At 34.8% G+C, this 24,453-nt stretch overlaps 1 protein-coding gene across 8 annotated transcripts in view; it reads left to right on the top strand.

Annotated features, from left to right (window-relative positions):
* The window catches only part of MCTP1 (multiple C2 and transmembrane domain containing 1), a gene marked incomplete at its 5' end in the record, with an annotated part of 531,499 nt that overhangs the window by 274,208 nt on the left and 232,838 nt on the right, over positions 1–24,453 (top strand). For all 8 annotated transcript variants that reach the window (XM_081287709.1, XM_081287710.1, XM_081287711.1 and 5 more), the window contains one exon: positions 21,765–21,907. In XM_081287709.1, coding sequence (XP_081143835.1) covers positions 21,765–21,907 — 143 coding nt within the window. The remainder of the gene's footprint in view (positions 1–21,764; positions 21,908–24,453) is intronic.

The raw sequence follows: 24,453 nt of genomic DNA on the forward strand, positions 1-24,453 counted from the left end.
AAAAGTCTAAGGATAATTCTAAGTCCTTAGATGTATATTTTAGCATTAACTCTTTGTAAACAATCATCATTTGAGTGAACTATTTATCACTTGAGATATTTTGCAAATTGGATTTTTGAAGTATTTTTATCAATGAAATATAAATGAAATCCCTTTTAAAGGGACTTAAATCTTTTATTTTCTTTATAATTTGCACCAAACAATGTAATAATAGTATGTTTGGGTTTAATTTTTATTTTTATAAAGGTATATAACTAAACAGATAAGCCCTACATATCAATTATTTAACATAATAAAAGCTTGTAGTTTGCTTTTATCATGGTCCAATATGCATCAGTAATGGAAGTTGGGAGATCCAGCTCTTTTTCACATTAAGGGATCATAGTTTTTTTGTGTGTGTTTTTAGTTTTTTTATCCAGTGCCATTCCCTTTCTTTTGGTCTTCAAAATCTCTCTTCAGCATGTGAGTAGAAAAATGAAAGTAAGAATCACCCATAGGAGATTTTTATGGACCAGACTTGGCATTGCCACATATCTTTTGGATTTAGAATGAATTGATCAGAATGCAGCCACTTGGCCACTCCTAATTTTAAAGGAGTTTTGGAGCTTTAGTCCAGCCATGTACCTAGGGGGAAAAAAGGAAAAAGAAAAACTGGATATTGCCAAACAATAATAGTCTTAGCTGTAGTTCACCTTCTGGTCCCAAATATGTAGTTTACTCTTCTTCCTGAACATGAAAGACAAGCACCTTTCTCCAGAGTCTAAGTTCATCCCTCTATGCAGCTCAAAGTCTGTATTTCTAAATAGAAAGAAATTCCATTTTCTTTATTTTTAATTTTAATTAGCTATACATCATAATTAAGTTAGCTATACATTTTAATAGGATACAGCTGATATAAAGCATAATTTCTTCAAGTTTCATCCTTGGTTATATATATTGCAAGATTTTCTCCTTTATTTAAATTTGATATTCCATTATGTGAATATGACACATTTCCTTTCTTCATTGATCCATCAGTGGACATGTAGCTTATTTCCATGTCTCAGTTATTGTGAATGGTGCTATAATGAATGGGAGTGCTAAAATCTCTTTAAGATCCCAATTTCATTATCTTAAATACATACACAGAAGTGAGATGGCTGGGTCATATGGTAATTCTATTTTTAATATTTTTGATAAATCCTTGTATTGCTTTCCACAGCAACTACACTATTTTGCATTTTCACCAACAGTGTAGAAGGGTATCAATTTCTCCCCGTATCCTCGTTAACACTTGTTAATAGCCATCCTTAAAGATGTGAGGTAATATCTCATTGGTTTTCATGTGGAGTTCTGTAATGATTGGTAACATTCAGCATTTTTAAATATGCTTGTTGGACATTTGTATATCTTCTTTGGAGGAATGTGTATTCAAGGTTCTAGCTTACTTTCAAAATCATAGTATTAATTTGTTTTTGTTATCGAGCTGTAGAATTTCCTTATATATTTCGAATATTATCCCCTTACGTGATATATGGTTTGCAAATATCTTTTCCCATTCTATATATTGCCTTTACACTTTGTTGGCTGTTTCCCCTGCTGTGTAGAAACTTAGGTTTAATGTATTTCATTTGCCTGGTTTGTTTTTGTTGCCTATGCTTTGGCAACAAAATCATTACCTAGACCAATATTGTGAAACTTTTCCTCATTTATTCTTTACAGTTCCAATCTTATATTTAAGCCTTTAATCCATTTTGAGTTGACTTTTATGTATGGTAGAGGGTAAGGGTCCAATTTTATGCTTTTGCATGTAAATATTTCAACATCATTTGTTGACCTAACTTTTCCCTATTTTGCATCCCTGGAAACTTTTTTGAGAACAGTTCACCATATATGCATGGATTGGTTTCTGCACCTTTAATTGTGTTCCATTGGACTATACATCTGTCTTTATACTATAATTATACTATTTTAATTAGCTTTGTCATGTATTTTAAAATCAGACATTCTAATGCTTCCAACTTCATTTTTCTTTCTTATAAAGGCTATGTCTATTTAGGGTCTTTTGTGATTCCACATGAATTTTGTACTAGTTTTTTTTCCATTTATGTGAATAATGCCATTGAAATTTTGATAGGAATTGCATTCAGTCTGTCTATTGCTTCTAGTAGTACAGTGATTTTAACAATATTAATTCTTCCAACCTATGACCACTGGCTAGTTTTTCATTTGTATCTTCTTCAATTTCTTTCATTAGTATTTTATAGTTTTAAGATACAAGACTTTTACTTTCCTATCAAGCTTATTCATAAATATTCTTATTTTTGGTGCAACTATAGATGAAATTGTTCTCATAAGTTTCTTTTTGGATAGTTACTTGTTAATATATCAAAATGAGACTGATTTGTAAGTTCATTATTGTGTCCTGCAATATTAATGAATTTTCTTATTAGTTCTAGTAGTTATTTTTCTCATGAACTCCTGATGGTTTCTATATATAGAAATATCATGTAATTTGCAAACAGGGACAATATTGCTTCTTTCTTTCAGATTTGGATGGCTTTAATTTCTCTTTCTTAGCTAATTGCTCTGGTGAGGACTTTGGTATTTTGTTGAATAAAAGTAGTGAGAGTGAGCATCCTTGCCTTGTTTCTTATCTTAGAAGAAAAGCCCTAAGTTTTCACCATTGTGGGTGATTAGCTGAGGAATTTTCATATATGACCTTTATGATATTGAGATAGTTTTCTTCTAGTCATAGTTAATTTAAGAGGTTTTTAAATATAAAAGGGTATTGAATTTTGTCAAATGCCTTTTTTGGATCTATTGAGATGTCCATGAATTTTTTTTATCCCCAATTCTATTAATGTGGTGTAGCACATTAATGATTTTCATAGGGAGAACTATTCTTGCTTTCCAGGGATAAAGCCTACTGGTAGTAGCATACGATACTTTTAATGTGCTTCTGAATTGGGTCTGTTCTTATTTCTTACACATATTCCTCATACAGGATTCATTCTTTTGCTATTCCCTTTCAATCTAATGGCAGCTACTTCAAGGCATCATGCCCTGGGAGCTTAAGAGAAAGGTTTGGTTTCTGGCAAGGACTTGCCTGCTTCCTGGCTTGTAGACAGCCCCCTCTTGCTGGATGGTTATGTGGCCTTTCCTCAGTATACTGAGAGAGAGCTCTGAGTTCCTTTCTCTTCTCAGGGGACACTAATCCCATCATGAGACCATCCCCACCCCATGAGCTCATCTAAACCTAATTACCTCCCAAAGTCCTGATTCTCAAATGCCATCACACAGTGGGGCGGCAGTAACTTAGTAATTCAGCAGATGATTTTGAGGTACAGTGGAGACACAAATGTTCAGTCCATTATACGTGCTGAGTAGTTTGGACTGTATTCTAAAGTCATGGAGAAAGTAATGAGAATTAAAAGCAAAGAAATAATATCAGACTTTTGCATCAGAAAAATATTTATGCATATGATGTTGGAAAATGATTAGAGTGGGGAAGACTATAGCAGAGAATCAAATAGGAGATCACTCCTTTGTCTTTTCTCATATTGAATATGTGAGTCTAAGAAATGCACTATTCTCTTACTATGTTACACATTTGTACAATTGTAATATAATTGTCTTGGAGTTATTTCAGTTAATAGTAATTAATAAAGAATCATAAAATTATTTGCATTATTACTTACAGTTTTGATTGAGGAAGAGGTTTTGTTTTCAGGGTCATCAATTCTTAGTGGATATGTTCTATGTTCTCTAATTATTTTAATGGCACATTTTATGATGGTTTTTTTTCACACAATGTTTATAATTAATTACAAGCTTTTTTCTTGATTTAACAAATCTAATAGAATTGCTATTTCCATATAACTAGAAGAGAGAAGGCACTTGAAAATAATTACTTTTCTGCTATGTATTTATGTATTCTTAAATGATTAAATGAAGTAGCTAAATAATAACTATCTGAAATGAAATGAATTATTCAACATGTGGAATCAGATATTTGATCCCATTTTGATGTGTTCATAGTTCTTTATCTCAATTAAATTATATAATTCAAGTTTTAAAATTGTGATATAATTATATTACTTTCTATTCTAAGTAAGATTAAGAATAAAAATAATTGCTAATTGAATGTGGCAAGAACTATGGCAGGGACTTCACATGTACCCCATAATTAATCCCTTTGGTGACGTTAATGAGGGTCTGAGATTACTTCCATTTTGTCCTATCAGATGACTTGCCCAGGTCCACATGGCTAGTAAGTGCTGGAGTGCAGATTGGTACAAAGGCTTTCTAACTTAGAGGCTGAGCTCTTAACCACCACCCTGTTCAACACTGAACTACCTCTGTTATGGGTGGAGTAATTGTGAGCCTTCACTCCCCTCAGAAATATATCAAACAATTTCAGACTATTTAATTAGAATTTTCTTTATCATTGGGCCATTTGATTCTATGAAGCAACACTCAGTTTGAGGCATTTGAATTAGTATCCAACTTAAGCAAAGCTAATATATTAATAATAATATGTTATTCACAGAAGTCAACAGATAATTGTTGATCAACAACAGCAAGCTTTGAAGCAGGTTCTGGGATGCAGAAGGGGTCCCTGTCCTAATGATATTTTCAGTCTAGTGGAGACAAATAACATTAAATAAATCATCTTCCAAACCCAATTCTCCTGAGTTTGTCTAATTCATATTCTGCTATTCTAATAGTTAAAAATTATAATTGCCAAATTGGGTGAACATATGAATTCTATAGTATCAATTCCTGCCTCTGTTGTGGGATACCAAGAGATTGAAGAGATTTATTGAAGGAAGACTGTACTCAAAAATAATAGTTTGAGATAGTTAAGAAAAGTATTGATTGAAAAGGTTTATAATAGTTAGACAACGTGGTGCAATGGACTAAGTTTCTAAATTTTCTTTCTTCTTTCTTTCCTTTCTTTTTAATATTTTTTTTCAGCCCTGGGAATTGAACCCAGGAAAACTCTACCACTGAAATGTATCCCCAGCCCTTTTAATTTTTAAAATTTTGAAATAGGGTTTCACTAAGTTATCTGGACTGGCTTCAAATTTATTACCCTCCTCCCTTATCCTCAGCTAGGATTACAGGCGTCCAGGTTAGTGAAGTAAATGTGGAATCTAGAATCAAATAGATTTTATAATAGACTCTGGAGCTGCCCCTTACTAAATGTAACCAAGTCAAGCTGCCTCTCAGAACCAGTTTACTAACTGGTAAAATATTGAGAACATCAATGTATTTAACATTTACTGGGTGGCCTCCTCTGTGCTGGTTTAACCTATCTCATAGCGATGTAATTATATCTAAATAAAATATTTTATTAAAAGCCCCAGGTACATAATAGTTATTCAAGAAAGTTAGTTCTAGTTCTCTCCCCTCTAGACCCATTTTTCTTTCTTTATTTTATTTTAACCTTTATGTCTGCAAGTATGAGACATGCCCAGAAGTGGCCAGGCTATGGAAAAAAACTCATTCAAAACACAGTCTTCTTAAACCAAATTGAATAGGTTCTCTCTGTCTATAGACCGATTGACTCTACAAAGTCAAACAAGTCATTCCAGTAAGAAATGTACTTTTCTAGAAGAAAATCTATTTGGAAAGTTGTACTATGGTACAAGATAAGCTTCTTTTAATAAGAAACTCAACTTTTCACATAACTTTACCTTTTCTGCCACACGAGGTCCTGGGAGATCTAGGGCTGATGGAATAGTTCTGCTCTCATCACCATGTGGCCTCCATCTTTGGTCTGAAATGGATGCTTCTCTTTATACTAGAAGATCCAGAGGGAGCCTACATCACCTCTGGTCAGTTCTTGCCAGCAAAGATTTGTTCATGTGGTCATGCCTGTGCTTAAAGAAGAAGAAATTCTGTGATGGATGATATTCTGTTCTGCTCAAACTCCTCAAGACTCTATACCTAAAAGGTAAAAGAGGAAAATGGATGTCAAATTAGGATCAGAAATCTCCACAGTTAAAGTATAAGATTGGCAAAATACACTCATGTTTGGAAAAAATCTCTTGGATAAGAAGTTTTGAATATTGATCCTAAGCCAGAGTTCTGGGGCCTGGGCTAACCACAGAGGTGCTTCTGGATGTGAGATATGGAATAAAATGTAGTTCAAGGGGCTGGGGCTATAGCTCAGTGGCAGAGCACTTACCTAGCACGTGTGAGACACTGGGTTCAATCCTTAGCACTACATAAAAAAATAAAATAAAATAAAGGCATGATGTCCATTTACAACTGCTGAAAAAAATTTAAATGTAGTCCAAGAGGAATAAAGTAGACAGATTTGAATATTATGGAAATAATAGCATCATTTAGAGGTTAGATTTGAAGAAGCACAGAAAACAAGCAGAAGACTCTAAAATAATCTAGATAAGGAATGATGAGGCAATGATGATAGAGATAGTTTTGAGAGGTTTTGTTTTATTTTTCTGGTGTGATGGGGATCCAACTAAGGGTCTTTTACATACTAGGCAAGTGCTCTTCCACTAAGCTATGTCACCAACCCTTCAAGAAGTATTTTAAAAATTAGAATCAAAGAACTTTGGGACATATATCAGGTGGAATACACTAAATGTTATTGCAAATGAAATTTTAATAATTATAATCCATAGGACTTTAAAATCTGTATCGATTAGAATACACTGAAATCTGATCACAAATAGAACCTCAAATATTTAATGACTCAAAATGATAGAAGTTTATTTCTCATCCACATAATGGACCAAGAGCAGGGTTCTGATTGGCAGGTTGCTCTCCATGAAGTACATGATCTTGGCACTCTTGCTCCATCCACTTCAAATTACATTTAACCTGTTATATTTTAAGCACCACATTTTATTCACTGGCATTTGTAGTAATGAAAATAATGCTGTCATTGAGTTTATAATAACTGCAAATTGAAAGGTATGAAGAAAGAATGAACGCATAATCATATTATAAAAATATCCATTATGGGGAAAGTGCCCTCATTATATAAGAAATATCTTTTGACCTTTAGACACATTCAGCAGAGAGTTTCAAAAGTTGAAATATTTCTACACAAATTTCACTAGTTTTCTAAAGAAGGTTTAAATTGCTTATGCTGGAATCTTTCCCAGACAGATATGATCAATAAATGACACTCTACCCCACATTTTAAAAGTTGTATTCATTTTTTATTCCCAAAGGACAGAAATATTATTAATTTTAGAATTAGTTTCTTTAGGCATGTTAACAATTATATTACCACATGTTCAGAGTGGTACCTTTTAGTTTCCTGGAAAACTCACTTATGTGGAATGGCTGATTGTCCATCAAGGGTATGCAGGTTAGGTGTCATCAGAGAGCTTGGCTCTCCTCGGGGAAATGTGGGCAGTTCCTTATTTTAAAAAGACAAAAGTATAGAGGAGAGCACTTTTCTTAGATTACACTTCTAAAACAAGCAGAACTCATTCTCTGGCCAGTATTTTTCCTATCAGAGGTCTACTGTGACTAGTGCTACAGAATCCAGAAAGAAGAAATTTTCAGTCAGTGAAGGTAGCAATATTTAATGACTCACAGATGGAAGGAGTCAAAGATTAAGGAAGCCATTGAAACTGGTAATTTAAAAAAAAAATGTTACTGGTGGCCCTCAGGGAAACAATTTCAGAAAAGTGTTGAGACTGACTTAAAAGAAATAATTGAGGTGGATATGGGCACTTTCCAGTACAATTTTATTGCTATATGAATTTTATATAGAAAAGTTAAACCTCGTATATATTTCAAAATTACTTCAGGAAAAACTGTTTCCCTTTAGGTAAAAAAAAAAATTAATGGTGAGGAGTATATATTTCTATTACAGAGTCAGAGCATTAGTTACTGCTCATAGAGGGAATTTCTGGAGGCTACAGAATTAAGCTTCTTAGGAAAGATTGGTAATTATGACACCATTATAATTGTTCTTATGTCAGGTCAATATATAATGCCTATTCAAAATTAAAACAAGGTTTGTTTAAAGCAGTGTGAGAAACATGTAAATAAGCACCACCCTTCCATATTTTATCTTACCAAACCCTCCAGAAGTTATCAGGGAATTGCATTTAGATACTATCTGTTGTTTATGTAGATATGAAGGGAAACTTGAGTCAGTTGTATTTATCCCAAATACAACATGAACAATTTTTCTTGCATATCCTACCCTGAACTGTGCATTTAGAAGAGAAAACTGATCCTAAAAATTTCTTATAAAAATCACATCTATTCCTATCATTTATACTTTTATAATATGTGGTTTGTTTGAAGTGCCTTCTTCTCAAAGAAATAAATTTGCTTAGTTCTGTTCTATACTGTATTTTGTTATAGTATTATTTCATATGTGTGCTATATCGTGGTAATTTTATTAGCCCCCAAATTTAAATTCATTGGAATATTCATGTTCCTTTAAAATGTTAATTTACTTTTTTTATAAAATATTTTTTAGTTGTCAGTGAATCTTTATTTTACTTATTTACATGTGGTACTGAGGATCTCATACATGCAAGGCAAGTGCTCCGCCACTGAGCTACAGCCCCAGCCTGTCAATTTACTTTTTTTTAATTTACTGTTATTACCTGAAGCTATCTGCTATGATAAACCTTTTGTGTTTAAATTTTAAGACATCCAGTTATTTAGCTCTGTGAAATTTTTCCATTTTAAGGCATTCTAGTCACCAACAAAAAATGAGAAAGGAATAGGAGAGCATAAAGAAATAATTTAGCACACAAATAAGGTATTTATTTTAAAGTTTTAAAAATCATTAATGAAAATAAATGTGTAGAAAGCAACAATCCATTACTGGGAGTATGTTTAAACATGACTATTTTCATAGTCTCTCTTAGATAAGATCTTATCCAAAGACAACCCCTCTGTTGCCTTTGGGTGACAAAGACAGGTAACTTTTAATGTTCATAATAAGATTGATTATCTTCAGGAAGATCCATGGTGAATTTGTTAACCAGGAGGCTCATTTATTCTGAGAATATAACCAGGAGAATCATTACTAGAGGGCTATTTACATTTTAAATATCTTTACTCCTATTTTAAGAGAAGAGAGGCTGCCATCTTCTGTCTGCTTTGTTTATTTCTGCACAAAATGGACCTGTTCAAACTTAGGCTAAGTAATTGTATAAAATGTTGAAGTTCATCATTGTTCTGTTTCATTTTTTAAAAAAGCACATACACATGGCATTTATAATATGTATTCCTCTACTACATGAGAAACTATTGCAGAGACCATCTAATTCCTCTTTTTGAAACAATTTGATCCTGGAGTTCAGAAATAAACATTAATGTCCTTTAGTTCTAAAATATTCTAGAACTTTTAAAGCACATGCGTATAATTATAAAGTAAAATAATAATTAAAAGAAAACTCTGAGGTTAAGACTATCTGACTAATGAATGTGTGAAAGATTCCGGACTCAGATGTTAATAACAAAATCTGAATTTTATATTTTAAGGCTAAAACTTCCTAGTTTAATCTCCTATACTTTTTGCCCCTTTTTAAATTTCACCATCACCATAAGAAATGCTTTAAAGAGGTTAATGCTGTAAATAATAACAGTGAAATGTATATTTCTAGAAAGTGCCTGGGAACCACAAAGTGTGCAGGGGAGCCACCTAGCTTTGTTTGAATAGCAGAACTACAGACCATGCATAATTTGATGAGGATTAGTGCCATCTTGTGGTTTGTTGCAATATTGCAACAAAACTGCACTAGCCTGTGGGTTTATTAGGGATTGTTTGAAGCAACAAATGAAACTTTTTATATTATATATTTATTAAAGGTTAATTCACATGCCAGTGGCCTAATAAAATTATTTGAGTTAACTTGAAAGTATATTACAATGAAATGACCTCTAAAAAGTGAAACTTCTTTATTATGAAATATAATAAGTCAGCATTTTCCAAAAAAGATATTCAGGGCTTACTGGTTCTAAAAGACAAATCCTAGAAAAATAGTCTTTGGGGTCATAAAAGCCTCATAAATGCTGTATTCCACCACCCACCCCACTTCCTGTAGAGTCATAGCACACATTCAACTATTTAAGGACTGGAGATAATATATCTATTTAATTTACTTCCAAATCAATATTTTCGAAATATGCTTGACCATGGAACTCCTTATTTAAAAAACAAACATAGCTATTAATATCACCAGTAATAACTTGTTGAAAGAATCTTGGTCAAACATGGAAGACAAGACATTATTTACTACAAATCTAACCCTAACTTCAAAGAACAATGTCTCCTATTATCTATACTAGAATCACAATAAAGCTGAAGGTCTTGAACTATTAGGGACTCTCCATCACTAAGGATACCCCAAGTTAAGATCTTAAAAACAATTATAAATACTTGAAAGTTGGCTATTAAAAATTACTAAATTGGGGGAAAAGGTGTATACTCCAGTGTTAGAACACTTGCCTAGCATGCATTAGACTCTGAGTTCAATTCCCAGCCCTGAAAGATAGTTACTAAATTTTGCAAATAGTACCCAGAGACTTAAGTGATGGTTGTCGAAACAAAACAAAACAGGTAAAGTTTGGTGGCTAACCCATGATGAGCATATACTTGGGTTTGTTTTTCTCACTGGCTGAAATTTGCTGACATATGTGCCATCTCCAAACCAGGCCAACCCATAACCAAAACCACACATCTATAAAAGATTGCACCATCATAATGTGTTTTGAGAGAACCCTAAGAAACGGCTTCTCTCTCCCTGACATCTGTCCTTGAGATCTTGGTGCCCATTGGAGCATCAGCCCAAACTAAACTGTGAGGCCTCCTCTTATCAGCTTTCATTTTATTTTTTCAAATGGTTAAATAGAAGAAATCCTGGACTTTGAGTCTGATGTCTAGATTTGTCTTCCATTCCTGTCACTTACTTGTTATGAGGTTTAGAGGAATGTCACACTGAATCTCAGGTTGCTTTTCACCTGCAATATAGGATGATAATAAATACTTTCCCAAACATTTTAGAGTCTTTGTGAGGATTATATTAATCCATTTATGCTGCTATAACAAAAAATCTGAGTGTAGATAATTCACAAACAATAGAAACTTATTCCTCACAATTTTGGAGATCAAGGTGCCAGCACGTTTAGCATCTGATAAGAGCCAAGCCTCTGCTTCCAAGATGGTACATTGTTGATAGGTTCTCCTAAAGGGATAAACACCATATTCTCTTGGGACACAGTGCTGCAAAAAGTGAAATCACTCCCAAGCCCTTTTCTAAGGCTAATCCATTTGTGATATGGAGTCCTCGTGGACTAACCATCTCCTAAAGGCACCGCCTCTTTATACTATTGCATTGAGAATTTAGTTTCAACATGAATTTTGGAAGGGATATAAACATTCAAACCATAAGAAGGATGTGTTTGACATCACTCTGTACACTTAATTATTTACTCACTCATTCAACAAATACTTAATGATATTAAGAAGAGTGATATTAGCAACATGGCAGAACAGAATTTCCCATGCTTTGTCAGAAACACTGATATTAAAAATTCACACTAAAAAATACCCTCACGAGGCTCTAGATTGAAGTGTGGTAGAGGAGAACAGAAATGAGGAAAGATACAGTGAAGAAGGTTGGAAAGGCAGTTTCACTCTACCTATGTTACCCTTCTTTCCCCCAAGCCCACCTCAGTTCAGGGCCTAGAGAGGTCCCCCTTGCCAGATGCTCACCTGAGGGGATGAGTGAAGAGAGCTCTGACTTCCCCACAGATCAGGCTCCCTCCAGGACTACTCAACAGAGCTAGTCCTTCAGAAAGGAAAAACATCCAGAAAGCTTTCCTTTAGTAATGAAGAAGCAATATAGACTTTCCTAAGCAATCAAAAACTGAGGGAGTTCATTGCCCCTACACCTGCCTTGCCAGAAATGCTAAAGGAAATCCTTCAAACTGACCTGAAAGGATGCTTATTTTTGATGTGAAACATACAAAATTATAAAACTCACTGGAAAAGGTAAGGATATAGCCAAATCCAGAATAATACTGCAACAGTGATGTGTAAACCACTTTCAACTGTAATATAAAAGTTAAAAGACAAAATATTTTTAAATAACTATGTCAAAGGATCTACAAAACACTGGAAAACAATAAAATGGCAGTAGTAAGTCATTTTGTATCAAAATTCCTTGAATATAAATGCATGTAAGCATCCCATCAAAAGATATAGAATAACCAAATGGATTTACTTCTAAAGAGCCAACTATCTGCTGTGCACAAGAGACCCACTCCATGAAAAATGAAAAATATATTCCATGCAAATGGAAACCAAATAAAAGCAGAGGTAGCTATATTCACACCAGAAAAACAGACTTTGAGTCAAACAACAAAAACAGTGAAAGTCATTATATAACAATAAAGGGGTCAATTTAGCAAGAAGATATAACAATTGTAAATATATGCACTTCAGCATTAGAGTAGCTAAATATATAAAGCAAATATTAATAGATCTGAAGGCAGAAATAGTCTCAACAAAATAACAGCTAAGAACTATTTTAATGAGAAATCTGGATTTATTTTTAATGATGTCCATTAGGTTTTAGAACACTTTTCCAAAGCCAGCTTAATTTTCTAACAATAGCAGAGAACTTTATCACTTTACTTTCAACAGTGATCATCCAGACAGAAAATCAAAAGGAAACATCAGACTTAAACTACATTCTGGAAAAAATAGACCTAATATTAATATAGAACACAATTTATCCATTGCTGAAGATGGGTTTTTGAAGTTCCCTACTATTATTTTATTGTAGTCTATCTGGATAATGTTGGTCACAGATACAAATTTTCAGTTAGGAGTAATAAATTAAGAAATTTATTGTATAGGATGGTGACTATAGTTAATAACAGTATACTTTATTCTTAAACATTACTATTATTCAATTTTATGTATTTTTCACAAATAAGTCTATAGTTATTTTTAAATATCTATATCAAAGGATCTGCATTAATTAGATTGATATAGCCATTCTGTAATACATACAGAGTTCAAAGCTTCATGTACATATATGGATTCAAATTTTTAACTTGTCAATTTAAAATATAAAAGAAAAAAGGAGATCCTTTCATTTGCAATAACGTAGATGAACTTGGAGGACCTTATGATAAATAAATTAATCTAAAGACAAATGCTTTGAGACAAATATGATCTCACTTTTATGAGAAATCTAAAATATATTCATAAAAGCAACGAGTACAATGAAGATTTCCAGGGGCTGAGGTAAGAGGGAAATGGAGAACTGATGGATAAAGGATACAAAGTCCTAAAATTCTACATAGCATAGTGCCTTTAACTACAAATACTGTACTGTATTTTTTCAAAGAAGGTAAGTGTTGCTCTAAGTTCTCTTACCACAAATAATAATAACATGAAGAGGGAAGGGGAAAACTTTGGAAAATGATGGATATATCTATGGTCTTGATTGTGACAGTTTTATAGGTTCATTGGGTTATGTACACTAAGTTCAATTTGTACAGGTCAAACACATCTTAATAAAGAGGTTTTATTTTTATTTATGTTTCTTTTTTAGTAATACATGACAGTGGAGTGTATTTTAACATACTATACATATATGGAGTATAATTTCCCATTCTTGTGGTTGGGATACGCAGTTACACTGGTCATGTATTCATATAAGAACACAGGAAAGTCATGTCTGATTTATTCTACTGACTTTCCTACTTTCATCCCTTCACCCTTCACTTCATTTCCCTTTATCCAATGCAATGAACTTCTATTCTCCCTCACTTCCTTATTGTGTGTTAGCATCCACATATCAGAAAGGACTTTTGGCCTTTGGTTTTGGGGAACTAGCTTATTTCACTTAGCATGATAGTCTCCAGTTCCATCCATTTACCAGCAAATGCCATAATTCCATTTTTCTTTACAGCTGAGTAATGTTTCATTGTGTACATATAGCACATTTTCTTTATCCATTCATCTATTGAAGGACACCTAATTTGGTTCCTTAGCTATTGTGAACTGAACTGCTATAAACATTGTGATGTGGCTGTGTCACAATAGCATGCTGATTTTAAGTCCTTTGGGAATATGCTGAAGAGTGGGATAACTGCGTCAAATAGTGGTTCCATTCCTAGTTTTTTGAGTAATCTCCATACTGCTTTCCATAGTGGTTTTGCCAATTTGCAGTCCCACCAGCAATGTACAAGTGTATCCTTTCTCCCACATCCTCCCCCAACATTTATTATTACTTATATTTTTTATCACTGCCATTCTCACTGGAGTGAGATGAAATCTTAGTGTAGTTTTAATTTGCATTTCTCCAAATGATAGAGATGTTGAACATTTTTTTCATATATTTGTTGACTGATGGGTATTTCTTCTTTTCTGAAGTGTCTGTTCAGTTCCTTTGCCCATTTATTGATTGGATTATTTGTTTTTCTTTTTCATGTTAGGTTTTTTGAGTTCTAATGAAGTAGTTTTAAAGTTGTTAAATATAACTAGTTCATGCTAAAAACAGAGAACAAAGACAAACTTACTACACCAAAACTGTAGCAAGAAGGCTTGGGCAAGTAAACAGCACAAAAGAGGGTCAGAAGTCATGCCCAAAATGTAAGCAAAGTTGAACACAAGGAACAAGGACCTTGAGCCAGCTTTTTCTGCATCATCCCTAGAATTTTCAAATGTTTCTTACAGAAGCAGGAATCAATCCAAGTATAACCATCGGATCATCGGGAACACCTGACTGGGAGCTCCTTGCCTGGGAGCTGTCATGCTTGAAGCCTGATGGCAAAGTTCCAGGGAGCCCCATCTGGGTACTGTTTGTAGAGGCTTTGCCAAAGCTCCTCTGACTCTGTGTCTCAGCTTTTGTGGCTTACCAAAATGGTTTGTAAATACAGTTAGTTTGCCTTCCTTTCTTCCTTTCCTTTTTATTTCCCTCCTTCCTTTTCATTTTTTTCTTTCAGTTCTCCCTTTTGTCCATCTTTCCTTTTATTTTCCTCCTTTTTTCTAAAATGCAGGTTTAACCACACTCCTCTAATAACTGGCCTGTGTAAGACCCCTTACCTGTTTTTGTTTTTCCACCTTCATATGAGTTTTCCAACTCCAATTTTCTTTAGCCCATGTAGAAAATCAGTCAACATATTTAAATACATATTCTTGAATTGTATGTAACCCTCTGGAATATAAACTGTGTGATTGTGTTTTTAATTGCCTCTATGATGTTTTATATATAGTGCTTCCTATATTTATTGCTTATCACTTTGCTATTTAGAGATATTGATGATGCTGTCCATTGAACCAATCCATTGTTTCTAACTGCTTCCTAGTATTCTATGTATATATCTACAACATTTTACCTTTCTTCTGCCTTATGATAGACAACCAGGTATCTGCAACTACCAATAGTGCTACTGAATATATCTTTATAAATAGTCCCTTTTGGACCTACACAAAAATTACATGGACTAAAGGCTCACAAATGGAATTGCTGGATCATAAGACATACACATAATTTCATCAGAAATTGCCAGATTGCTTTCCAAAATTACGGAAATATTCTGTCCTTCTGTTAGTGAACACAAAGTTGTCCACCTTCCCACGTCCTCACCAGCACTAGATACTATCTATTATTTCACTCAGAGATTTTCTCTGTAATCAGAACCCACTCCAGAAAGAAAGGAGTGCACTCAAGGAATCTCTGGGAGGGCCAGAAAATTAGGCTACAAGCCTATTATGTTTGTTAACTCTTAGAACAATTGCATTGCCTATAACCACAAAACTTCGGTTACCTACAACAAAAAGTATTTATGTTTTGTCCATAAATTGGTGAGTTAGCATGGCAGTTCTTCTTTGGACTGAGATGGCAGGAGTTGTTCTACTTCAGACATCTTATATACTCTCCCTGGGACCATTGAGCTGGCCAGATATATTTTGCTCATAGTGATAGCAGAAGCACAAGCAAAGGCCCAGCCATTTCACAGGCCCATTCCATAACCCTGTTTGCTAAAATCAGTTTGGGGTTTATTAAATTTATAGGTCAAAATAAATATCATCATCAAGGGCAAAGTCTGTCCATAGCAGGAGGGATTGCAAAGATTTTGGACACCGAAAGGAGTAAAGAACTGTGACTGACAATGGAATCTAGCTCAGCTAGGTAGCCTGGAACAACAAACAGAAATCTACCAAACTGCTCTTCAGCATATCAAGGAGGGAAATTGCATGGATGCTTGTCAAAAATAGCAAAGACTATTGGAGCTGCATGGGGTGGAACATACCTGTAATTCCAACAGCTCCATAGGCTGAGGTAGGAGGATCACAACTTCAAAGCCAATCTCAGTAATTTAGCTGAGACTAAAAAATAAAAATAAAAAATAGAAAAGACTGAGGATGTAGCTCCCATGAGTTTAATTTCTGATATATATATATATATATATATATATATATATATATATATATATGAATAGAGATAAGACTATTACAGTAGAGAGAGAACTCAATTATACTGAAACAAAAGAAGGAGAAATTTTAAGCCCTGGGTAAATATATATATACACATATATATATTTACCCAGGGCTATATATATATATTTTATACATGGTGAGAGATCAATTTCACTCTCTCAATATATCCCTCATCTTCCCCATTTCTCTCTCCCTGATCTCACCCTTCTACTTTCATGATATCCCTTTATTTCCTGTTTCTTTTCCTTCTAGCTTCCACATGAGAAAAAACATAATCCTTGACTTTCTGAGACTGACTTATTTTTAATATAATGCTCTCAATTTCATCCATTTTCCTGCAAATTATATAATTTTGTTCTTTTTATGGCTTAATAAAACTCTATTGTTTATATTCACCACATTTTCTTTTGTATTCATTTGTTGATGGGCATCTAGGCTGATTTCATAACATAGTTACTATGAATTGTGCTGCAAAAAAGCATGGATATGCATGTATCTCTGGAGTATGCTAACTTTAATTCTTTTGGAGGAATACCAAGGAATGGTATAGTTGGATCTTTTTGTAGTTCTATTCTTAGCTTTTTGGGGAACCTCCATTCTGATTTCCATACTAGATCTACTAATTTACATCCCAGCAGTGTGGAATTCCAACAGTTTTTTTACCCCAAATCCTTGCCAGCATTTATTATCTGCATTCTTGATGATTTCCATTCTACCTAGAGTGAGATGGAACCTCAGTGTAGTTTTGAATCACATTTTCCTGATGGCTGAAGATGTTGACCATTTTCATTTCTTCTTTTGAGAAGTGCCTGTTCATTTCATTTGCCCATTTATTGATTGAGTGATTTGGTGGAAAGTTTTTTGTATATTCTGTATATTAATCCTCTGTCAGGAGAGTAACTATCTCTTCACTCATTTCCTTTACTGTTCAGAAACTTTTAAATTTAATACTATCTTATTTATTGATTCTTGTTCTTTATTTCCTGAGTTATAGGGGTCCTATGCAGAAATTCTTTGCCTGCCCCTATGTGTTGAAGTGTTTCCTACTTTTTCTTCTAACATCTGGGAAGTTTCTGGTCTTATACTGAGGTCTTTCACCCATTTTGAGTTGACTTTTATACATGGTGAGAGATAAGGATGTAGTTTCATTCTTCTGCAGATGGATATCCAGTTTTCCCAGCACCATTTGCTAAAGAAGCTGTCTTTTTTCCTATGTATGTTATTGGTGCCTTTGTCAAGAATCAACATAGCTTTGTGGGTTTGTCTCTGTGTCTTCTATTCGTTTCTGTTGGTCTATGTGTTTGTTTTTATACCATGCTTAAAGAAAAAGTTTTTAACCATACACAATCCTCCCCCTCTTCTCTCTCTTTATTTTATGGCTTGTGCTTTTAAATTTTTGCTTATTCAAAATATTTGCCCCATTTCTATTAGCTTTGTTGATTTAAAATTCACATTTAGCCATTGGAGTTGTCAAGAGTACATCTTTGCATATGGCACAAGATGAGTAAGGATCTGGCTTCAACTTTTTCATATGAGGAGTCAGATATCCCAGTAAAATCTACTTAACAGTTCATCCTTTCTCTGTTTATTTTTATGTTGTAACCATCATCAAATAGAATATTTCCATTAGTCTATTTCTGAGATTTCTGATCTAGTCCAGTCAATGGTTTGTTTTTGCTCTCATACCATGTTGGTTCTACTCCTGAGTTCATTTCATTTTTGCTGCCATCTGTCAGCTACCAGTAAGCCCTAAGTATCTCTTGGAACCCTTTGTCCCTATTCCAAAGTGCTCTATAAAGAAAAACTTACAAAAATTTTTGTAACTGCTTCTCAAATTTCAAAACTGTTCTTCTTAATATCATACTGTCATTTCTTACTGTAGTCTTGCTGGCTTCCTCTTGCCACCTACTACTCTTATATGCTTTATTCTGAAAATTCAATAACCAAACTCATTAAAATGTTGCCGAAGCAGAGTAAACAACAAGAAAAGGGCAAGAGATTTAGCTCATACTCTTTGTGACATCTACTTAAGACACCCAAGTCTTTTCCTTGTCCTCAGGTATCACCCTGCAACATAGCATTGTGGTCAAGGGTTTCATCCTCTGTACTAGAGAGATTTGGAAGCTTTAGAATTCATTCTGAAAGGCATCATTGATACTGGTCTGGGAAATCAGGATTGGTTCATTGTTCCCTAAACACCCAAGAAACGCCTAGGCAAACCTAGAAAGCAAGTTTCCTTTGAGAGAGAGAGAGAGTTATACTTCTCCAGAGAAATGAGGATCCAGAGCTGGGTATCCTCAGTAATGAGGTGTCTTACCTTTTTATAAATCCCGGTTTCCTCTCCCTCTCCACTTCAATTGGCTTCAACTTTTTCATATGAGAAGTCAGATATCCCAAAGAGGGCCTAAGGACAGGAAAAGAGCAGGGTGATCATTAGCAATTCCTTGTGTTGGGAGGAGCAGTTCCCTGGGTTCCCTGGAGGTGTTAGCAACCCATTTCCTTTTCTTTGATAATTTACCAATTAGCTCTCATATTTCTGACCCCGACTGATCATTTACTTTCTATGCTGACCACCTGTCCTTCCGAAACACTGGAGATGTTGAGCATGAAAACATGAAAATTTTCTTTTATTTTTACCAAGCAATTTTATAGACTACCTTTCTGCCCCATGCATCACTAAATCACTCTTTTATTTATTTGTTCACCAAATATTTATTAAGGACTTACAATAGTTTTCATTAATTAATTTGTTTGTTTTTTGGTACCAGGGCTTGAACCCAGAGGCACTTAACCACTGAGCCACATTGCCAACCCCCCCTCTTTTTTTAGATAGGGTCTCACTGAGTTGCTTAGGGTCTTGCTAAGTTGCTGAGGCTGACTTTAACTTGCGATCTCCTGCCTCAATCTCCTGAGCCACCGTGCCTGGCACAATATTTCTGATTCTATACCAAGTGCTAGACATGTGTAATAGTGATCCAATGGAGCTCTAATTTCATGGAGATTTTTATATCTTAGCTGGCTTAGAAGGTAGTTGTAATTACACAGATGATTTGGGGGAAGGGGGCTACTGGGAATTAACCAGTAAACCTTCCTCTAAACCTTCTTACATTGAGCTACATCCCTAGCCCTTTTATTTTTTCATTTTAAGGCAGTGTCTTACTAAGTTGCTTAGGGCCTTACTAAGTAGCTGAGGCTGATCTTGAACTTGTGATCCTCCTGCCTTAGCCTCTGGAGTCATTAGGATTATAGCTGTGTACCATCACCCTGGCTTTACATAGATAATTTTTAAAACCAGTGACATTAACATGATCTAGTGCATGACTAAGAAAATTCAAATGGATTCTTGAATTTTAGTATCCCTCAGAATATGTACTGTAACATCCCTTTCTCCCAGGATCCTCAGCCCATATTTGAGAACCAGTAAGTTGAAAATAGCTATATTGGCCATTTAAAGATGTAGTCATTAAAACATTTCAGTTGTATCGAACCGCCTAAGAAATATTCTTATAGTTCTCATGTATAAGCCTATATTTACATTTATAAATAATTTTAAGGTTGTACTTTCCTAATAAAATGAAACTATGAAAATTAAACGGAGTTGTCTCAATGGAAAAGTGGGTTTTGTTATTTTATTATACATGGGTCTAGTTATTATATTGGGGGTAGGGGGATATGAAGAGTTCTGAGAGTGATCCCAAATAATTAAGAAAAGGCAAATCAGATAGGGCAAGCTTATATTTAGCATAGGTGTTTGTGTGTCATTGAGGTGAGTAGAGGATAAAGGAGGGATATAGATGGTGGAGTTGAGGATCTCAGTTTCAGAACTGCAATGTCTAACACTTACTTGAGGTTTTATAGTTTTCAGAATCCCATTCATGTCTGTTTCAGTCATCTTTTTCACTGCTGTAACAAAAACACCTTACAAGAACAATTTTAGAGGAGGAAAAATTTATTTGGGACCTCAAGGTTTCAGGGGTCTCAGTCCATAGTCAGCATGCTCCATTTCTTGGGGCTCAAGGTGAGGCAGAACATCATGGCAGTGTGGTAGAGCGAAATGGCTCACATGATGATCAGAAAGGAGAGAGACTCCACTCACCAGATTGAAAATATATACCCCTAAAGGCACGCCCCCAATGCCCACCTCCTCTAGCCATATGTGCCTTCAGTTACCACTCACTTAATCCCCATTAGGGAATTAATTCACTACTTGAGTTAAGGCTTTCTTAACCCAATCATTTCTCCTCTAAACCTTCTTATATTGTCTCACATATAAGGTTTAGGGCGATACCTCATATCCAAACCATTCCAATATCTTTTATTGAATCTCATAGACTACAGTTATCAAGTGAGGTTTCAACCTGGACAGAACAGTAAGAAGTACATCAAACTTATCATGAGGAAGTAGGGCCTTATAGAAAATTTATTTCCTGACAATGGAGACTGTCATACACTGGATCATTTTTCTTTGATGATGTCACTGATTCAGTTCTCTAAGAATCCTTAATAACTGTATAAATTCCACCAGTAAAGATGGACCTCATTTGTCAAACTCATGTTCAAATAAGAAATAGTATTTTATATTGGTGTGTGTTATGTATGTAAAGGCCTTTCTCTCCTGCATGAATAGTATAAAATGCAGGCATTAGAGTCAAACAGCCCTGTGTGGAATCCTAACTCCATTCTTGTTAGCTGTGTGTCCATGAACAACTTGACAGCTCTGATTTTCTTTGTCATATAAACAGCAAAGAAGGGGTTAAGCACAATATGAAGTATCCAGTTTGTTTAATTAATATTTGTTCTTCCTCCCTCATACTACCTTCCTCTAAGAACAACATTCTTTCCTCATATTCTAAAATTGATACTTCTAAGCAAGAAAGAATATGAAATCAAGGATGAAATGAAGCTCAATTTGATACTCACCTTTTCCTAAGCCCCTAATTTTGGTAGTATGCATTCATCTTTAAAACTAGTTAAATAAGCCAATCTCATTGTTCATACTTTTTATAGGTGATTGGATGATATCAAGAGAAATTTCAGATTAATCTCTGATTTATAATTGGACTTCAATTTATATCTCCTCCATGTAATCAACTTTTTTTGAAAAAAAATAACAGGACAGGATTATACAATATGAGAAGATGATAATAATAATAATAATTTTCTGTCACTTCCATATGCAAGAAAAGATTTAGGAAAAACACAACCCTTATTTTCTTCCTTCAAACTCTTTCTGATGCTTTAATAAACAGTTATCTTGTTTCCTTAGAAAGGCATGATTAACATGAGTCAATCTGTATCTCTTTAATAGGGACAAGTGATCCATACGTGAAGTTTAAAATTGGAAGAAAAGAAGTTTTTAGAAGTAAAATAATACACAAGAACCTCAATCCTGTGTGGGAGGAAAAGGCTTGCATTCTTATTGATCATCTTAGGGAGCCATTGTATATAAAGGTAAGCCATTTGTTTTTCCCTAACAGAATCTGACACAATATCCTGTTGAATGTTTTTTTTTTTAGCATGTCTCTCTATCTGATGAGATTTTCCACACAGGATGTACTCTGCTATTCACAAGTCTAATATGTTGATAATGTGATGAAATTCGATAGAAGGTAGAAGAAGCTGGCAAAGGGATTTTTCTTCAGGACAGTTATATTGTGGTCATTTGGGAGGATCAGGAAGTATATCTCCTCCTGCTTTGCGCTGCCTCCTTATTTAGTGCACTCTGGGAGCATCTTTAAACAAGTTTCCATGTAACCTAGTGAGATGAAAAGCTTACACAGAACCTAGGCTTTCTGTTTAAAAACTGTGCTATTTAAGCTTTTCCTATAAAAGCTGCCAGCTGAAAGGTATGTGGCCTCCTCTTCTCACCTGAATATGTACTTGTCCACTGATATGAGAACTCACCAAAAAGACGGAGACATGTGACAACATGTCATGTTTTCTGCCTTTTTCAAGACTCCCCTTCAACCAGATGTGAATATTGTTTCCACCAATTTGCATAAAAATGACAGCCCTGGGCTGTCAGTGAATTAGCAGGTCATCAGATCAGTGCTGAATCCAGAAGTACTGGCAGAGCTGTACTTCAGATCCCCAGAGTTTGAGGTGATGTGACTCACAGTTCCAGCTAGGACAACTTTTGGAAATATGTGTTGAGGAGGTCACATGTTTGCTGTAACCAAAACCTCGTGCTGCTGTCACCTGTCAATCCCAAAGCCATATCCCATCTGCTCTGGCCTGGCTACTTCAGCTTTACCAGCACGGTCATGTCTAATGATCATCATAATGAGGAATTCCTGGGATTCCTTTGGTGAGCAAAGATAACACTGAAGATTACAAAAAAATTAAGGGGGTTGCTTCGGTTCTTAGGAAATTCAAAATCCTGGAATGATATCCAAAAGATCTGTGCTTCTCAGCAAATAAGAGTTGCCAAGGGCAAAATGAGAAACCATTGTTATATCCAGCTCAGGGACCATGCATCACCTCTAATGAAGGCCTTCAGAATCATTCCTGAATTACTCTGCTTAATGTAGGAAAACATTTTGAGCTTGTTCCTGGTGGCCATGTGGAACTGTTTCTGCCTTGGAATGAAAGTGCTTTCCAGAAGCTAGATGATTGTATGGCATTTGGTGCAAAACTGCTTCCCTCAAGAGTAGCTATAGCCTTCCCATGCACATGATGATCAACACATGACTTAGAAGAATCTTGAAAAGCCCTAAGATATAGAGAGCCATCTGAGCACCACAGAAGATGATTCATCACAGAGTCCTGAAGAAAAAATCCACTTACAAACCTGAGAATCATGTTGCAAGCAATATGTAAAGACCATGTGCCAGAACACCAGACCAGGAATCAAAAACTCCAGATGGATACGATAGCCTCAGTACCAGAGGCAAATAAAATGAGAAGGGGGTTGCAGGCAGGAAGCAGGGTAGGGAAGAAAGGAAAGAAGATGTGGTTGATGAAGACTTTGGTGGGTAAAAAAGCTGCAGCCTTCAAGAAATCAGCAGTTGAAAAACTGTAGCAAGAAACCTACCATAGAAGGAAAGGAGCTTGATGCATAAACTCTCAATTGGGTTTGCTCCCTAAAGGTCAAGTCATTTTGGACAGCTTATTTTGAATAAAGACTTGGCTAAAGGCAGTGAGAAAAAATAAATTGTTAGTTAAGATCCACAATACCTGGTTGCAAGCAAAATTCTTTACTTGGGAAATGAAAAGGGTAAAGATAATGGGGAAGAAAAATTCATTCTTTATTATATTACCAAAAATGAGTGGTGGGGGGAAGGCTTTTCTCTTATTTGATGTAATTAAAAGAAAGATGAAGAGCTTAAGGAAGTTCTTAGGAAATTACAACCCAATTCCTTGTTAAAACTATGGTTTTAAATAGGTCTCCTAATTTCATACCTCACTTCTCTTTAATTCATGTCTCTAGACCCCTACGATTTTTGGTGCTCCTGTATTTTGTCTATCCATTCAGTGTCCATGTTTTTTTCTATTTTACCACACCAGAACACACCCACACTTCTCTAGATTTTCCCTACTGGCATATAAGCTCAAAATCTCAGAGTCACTCCTTCAACAATCACTGGACGTCCCCCTTCCCCCAAATCTTCATTGTATTGCCTCCAGTTGTTTCCTTCTCCCACAGAAAGGAAAAAGAAACAATCAAGATGTTATTAAAATACTAGTAAAACAGTTTATAAAATGGATGAAGAGAATCTCCTAAGGGTAAAGTTGATAAGTTACTAGATGTCGTATATGGAGAATGAACCTCTATTGCATAAGAAATTGTCTCAAGTGAACACTGACTAAAGAAAATCAATCAAATAGAATTAATGAACCATCTATTAATATATAATGTGGGATGCTGCAATAATTATTAATGTGGGAGTGTTCACAACCAACCCTCCTGCCCACAAAGAAAAGCCTGATCAGAGATGTTTCTACCCTCCTCCTCACGTCTAAAGAGAAAGAAATATCACTTTCATTATAAAGCAGTG

The sequence above is a fragment of the Spermophilus citellus genome, assembly GCF_964194105.1.
Source record: "Spermophilus citellus genome assembly, chromosome: 1".
Classification (NCBI taxonomy): domain Eukaryota; kingdom Metazoa; phylum Chordata; class Mammalia; order Rodentia; family Sciuridae; genus Spermophilus; species Spermophilus citellus.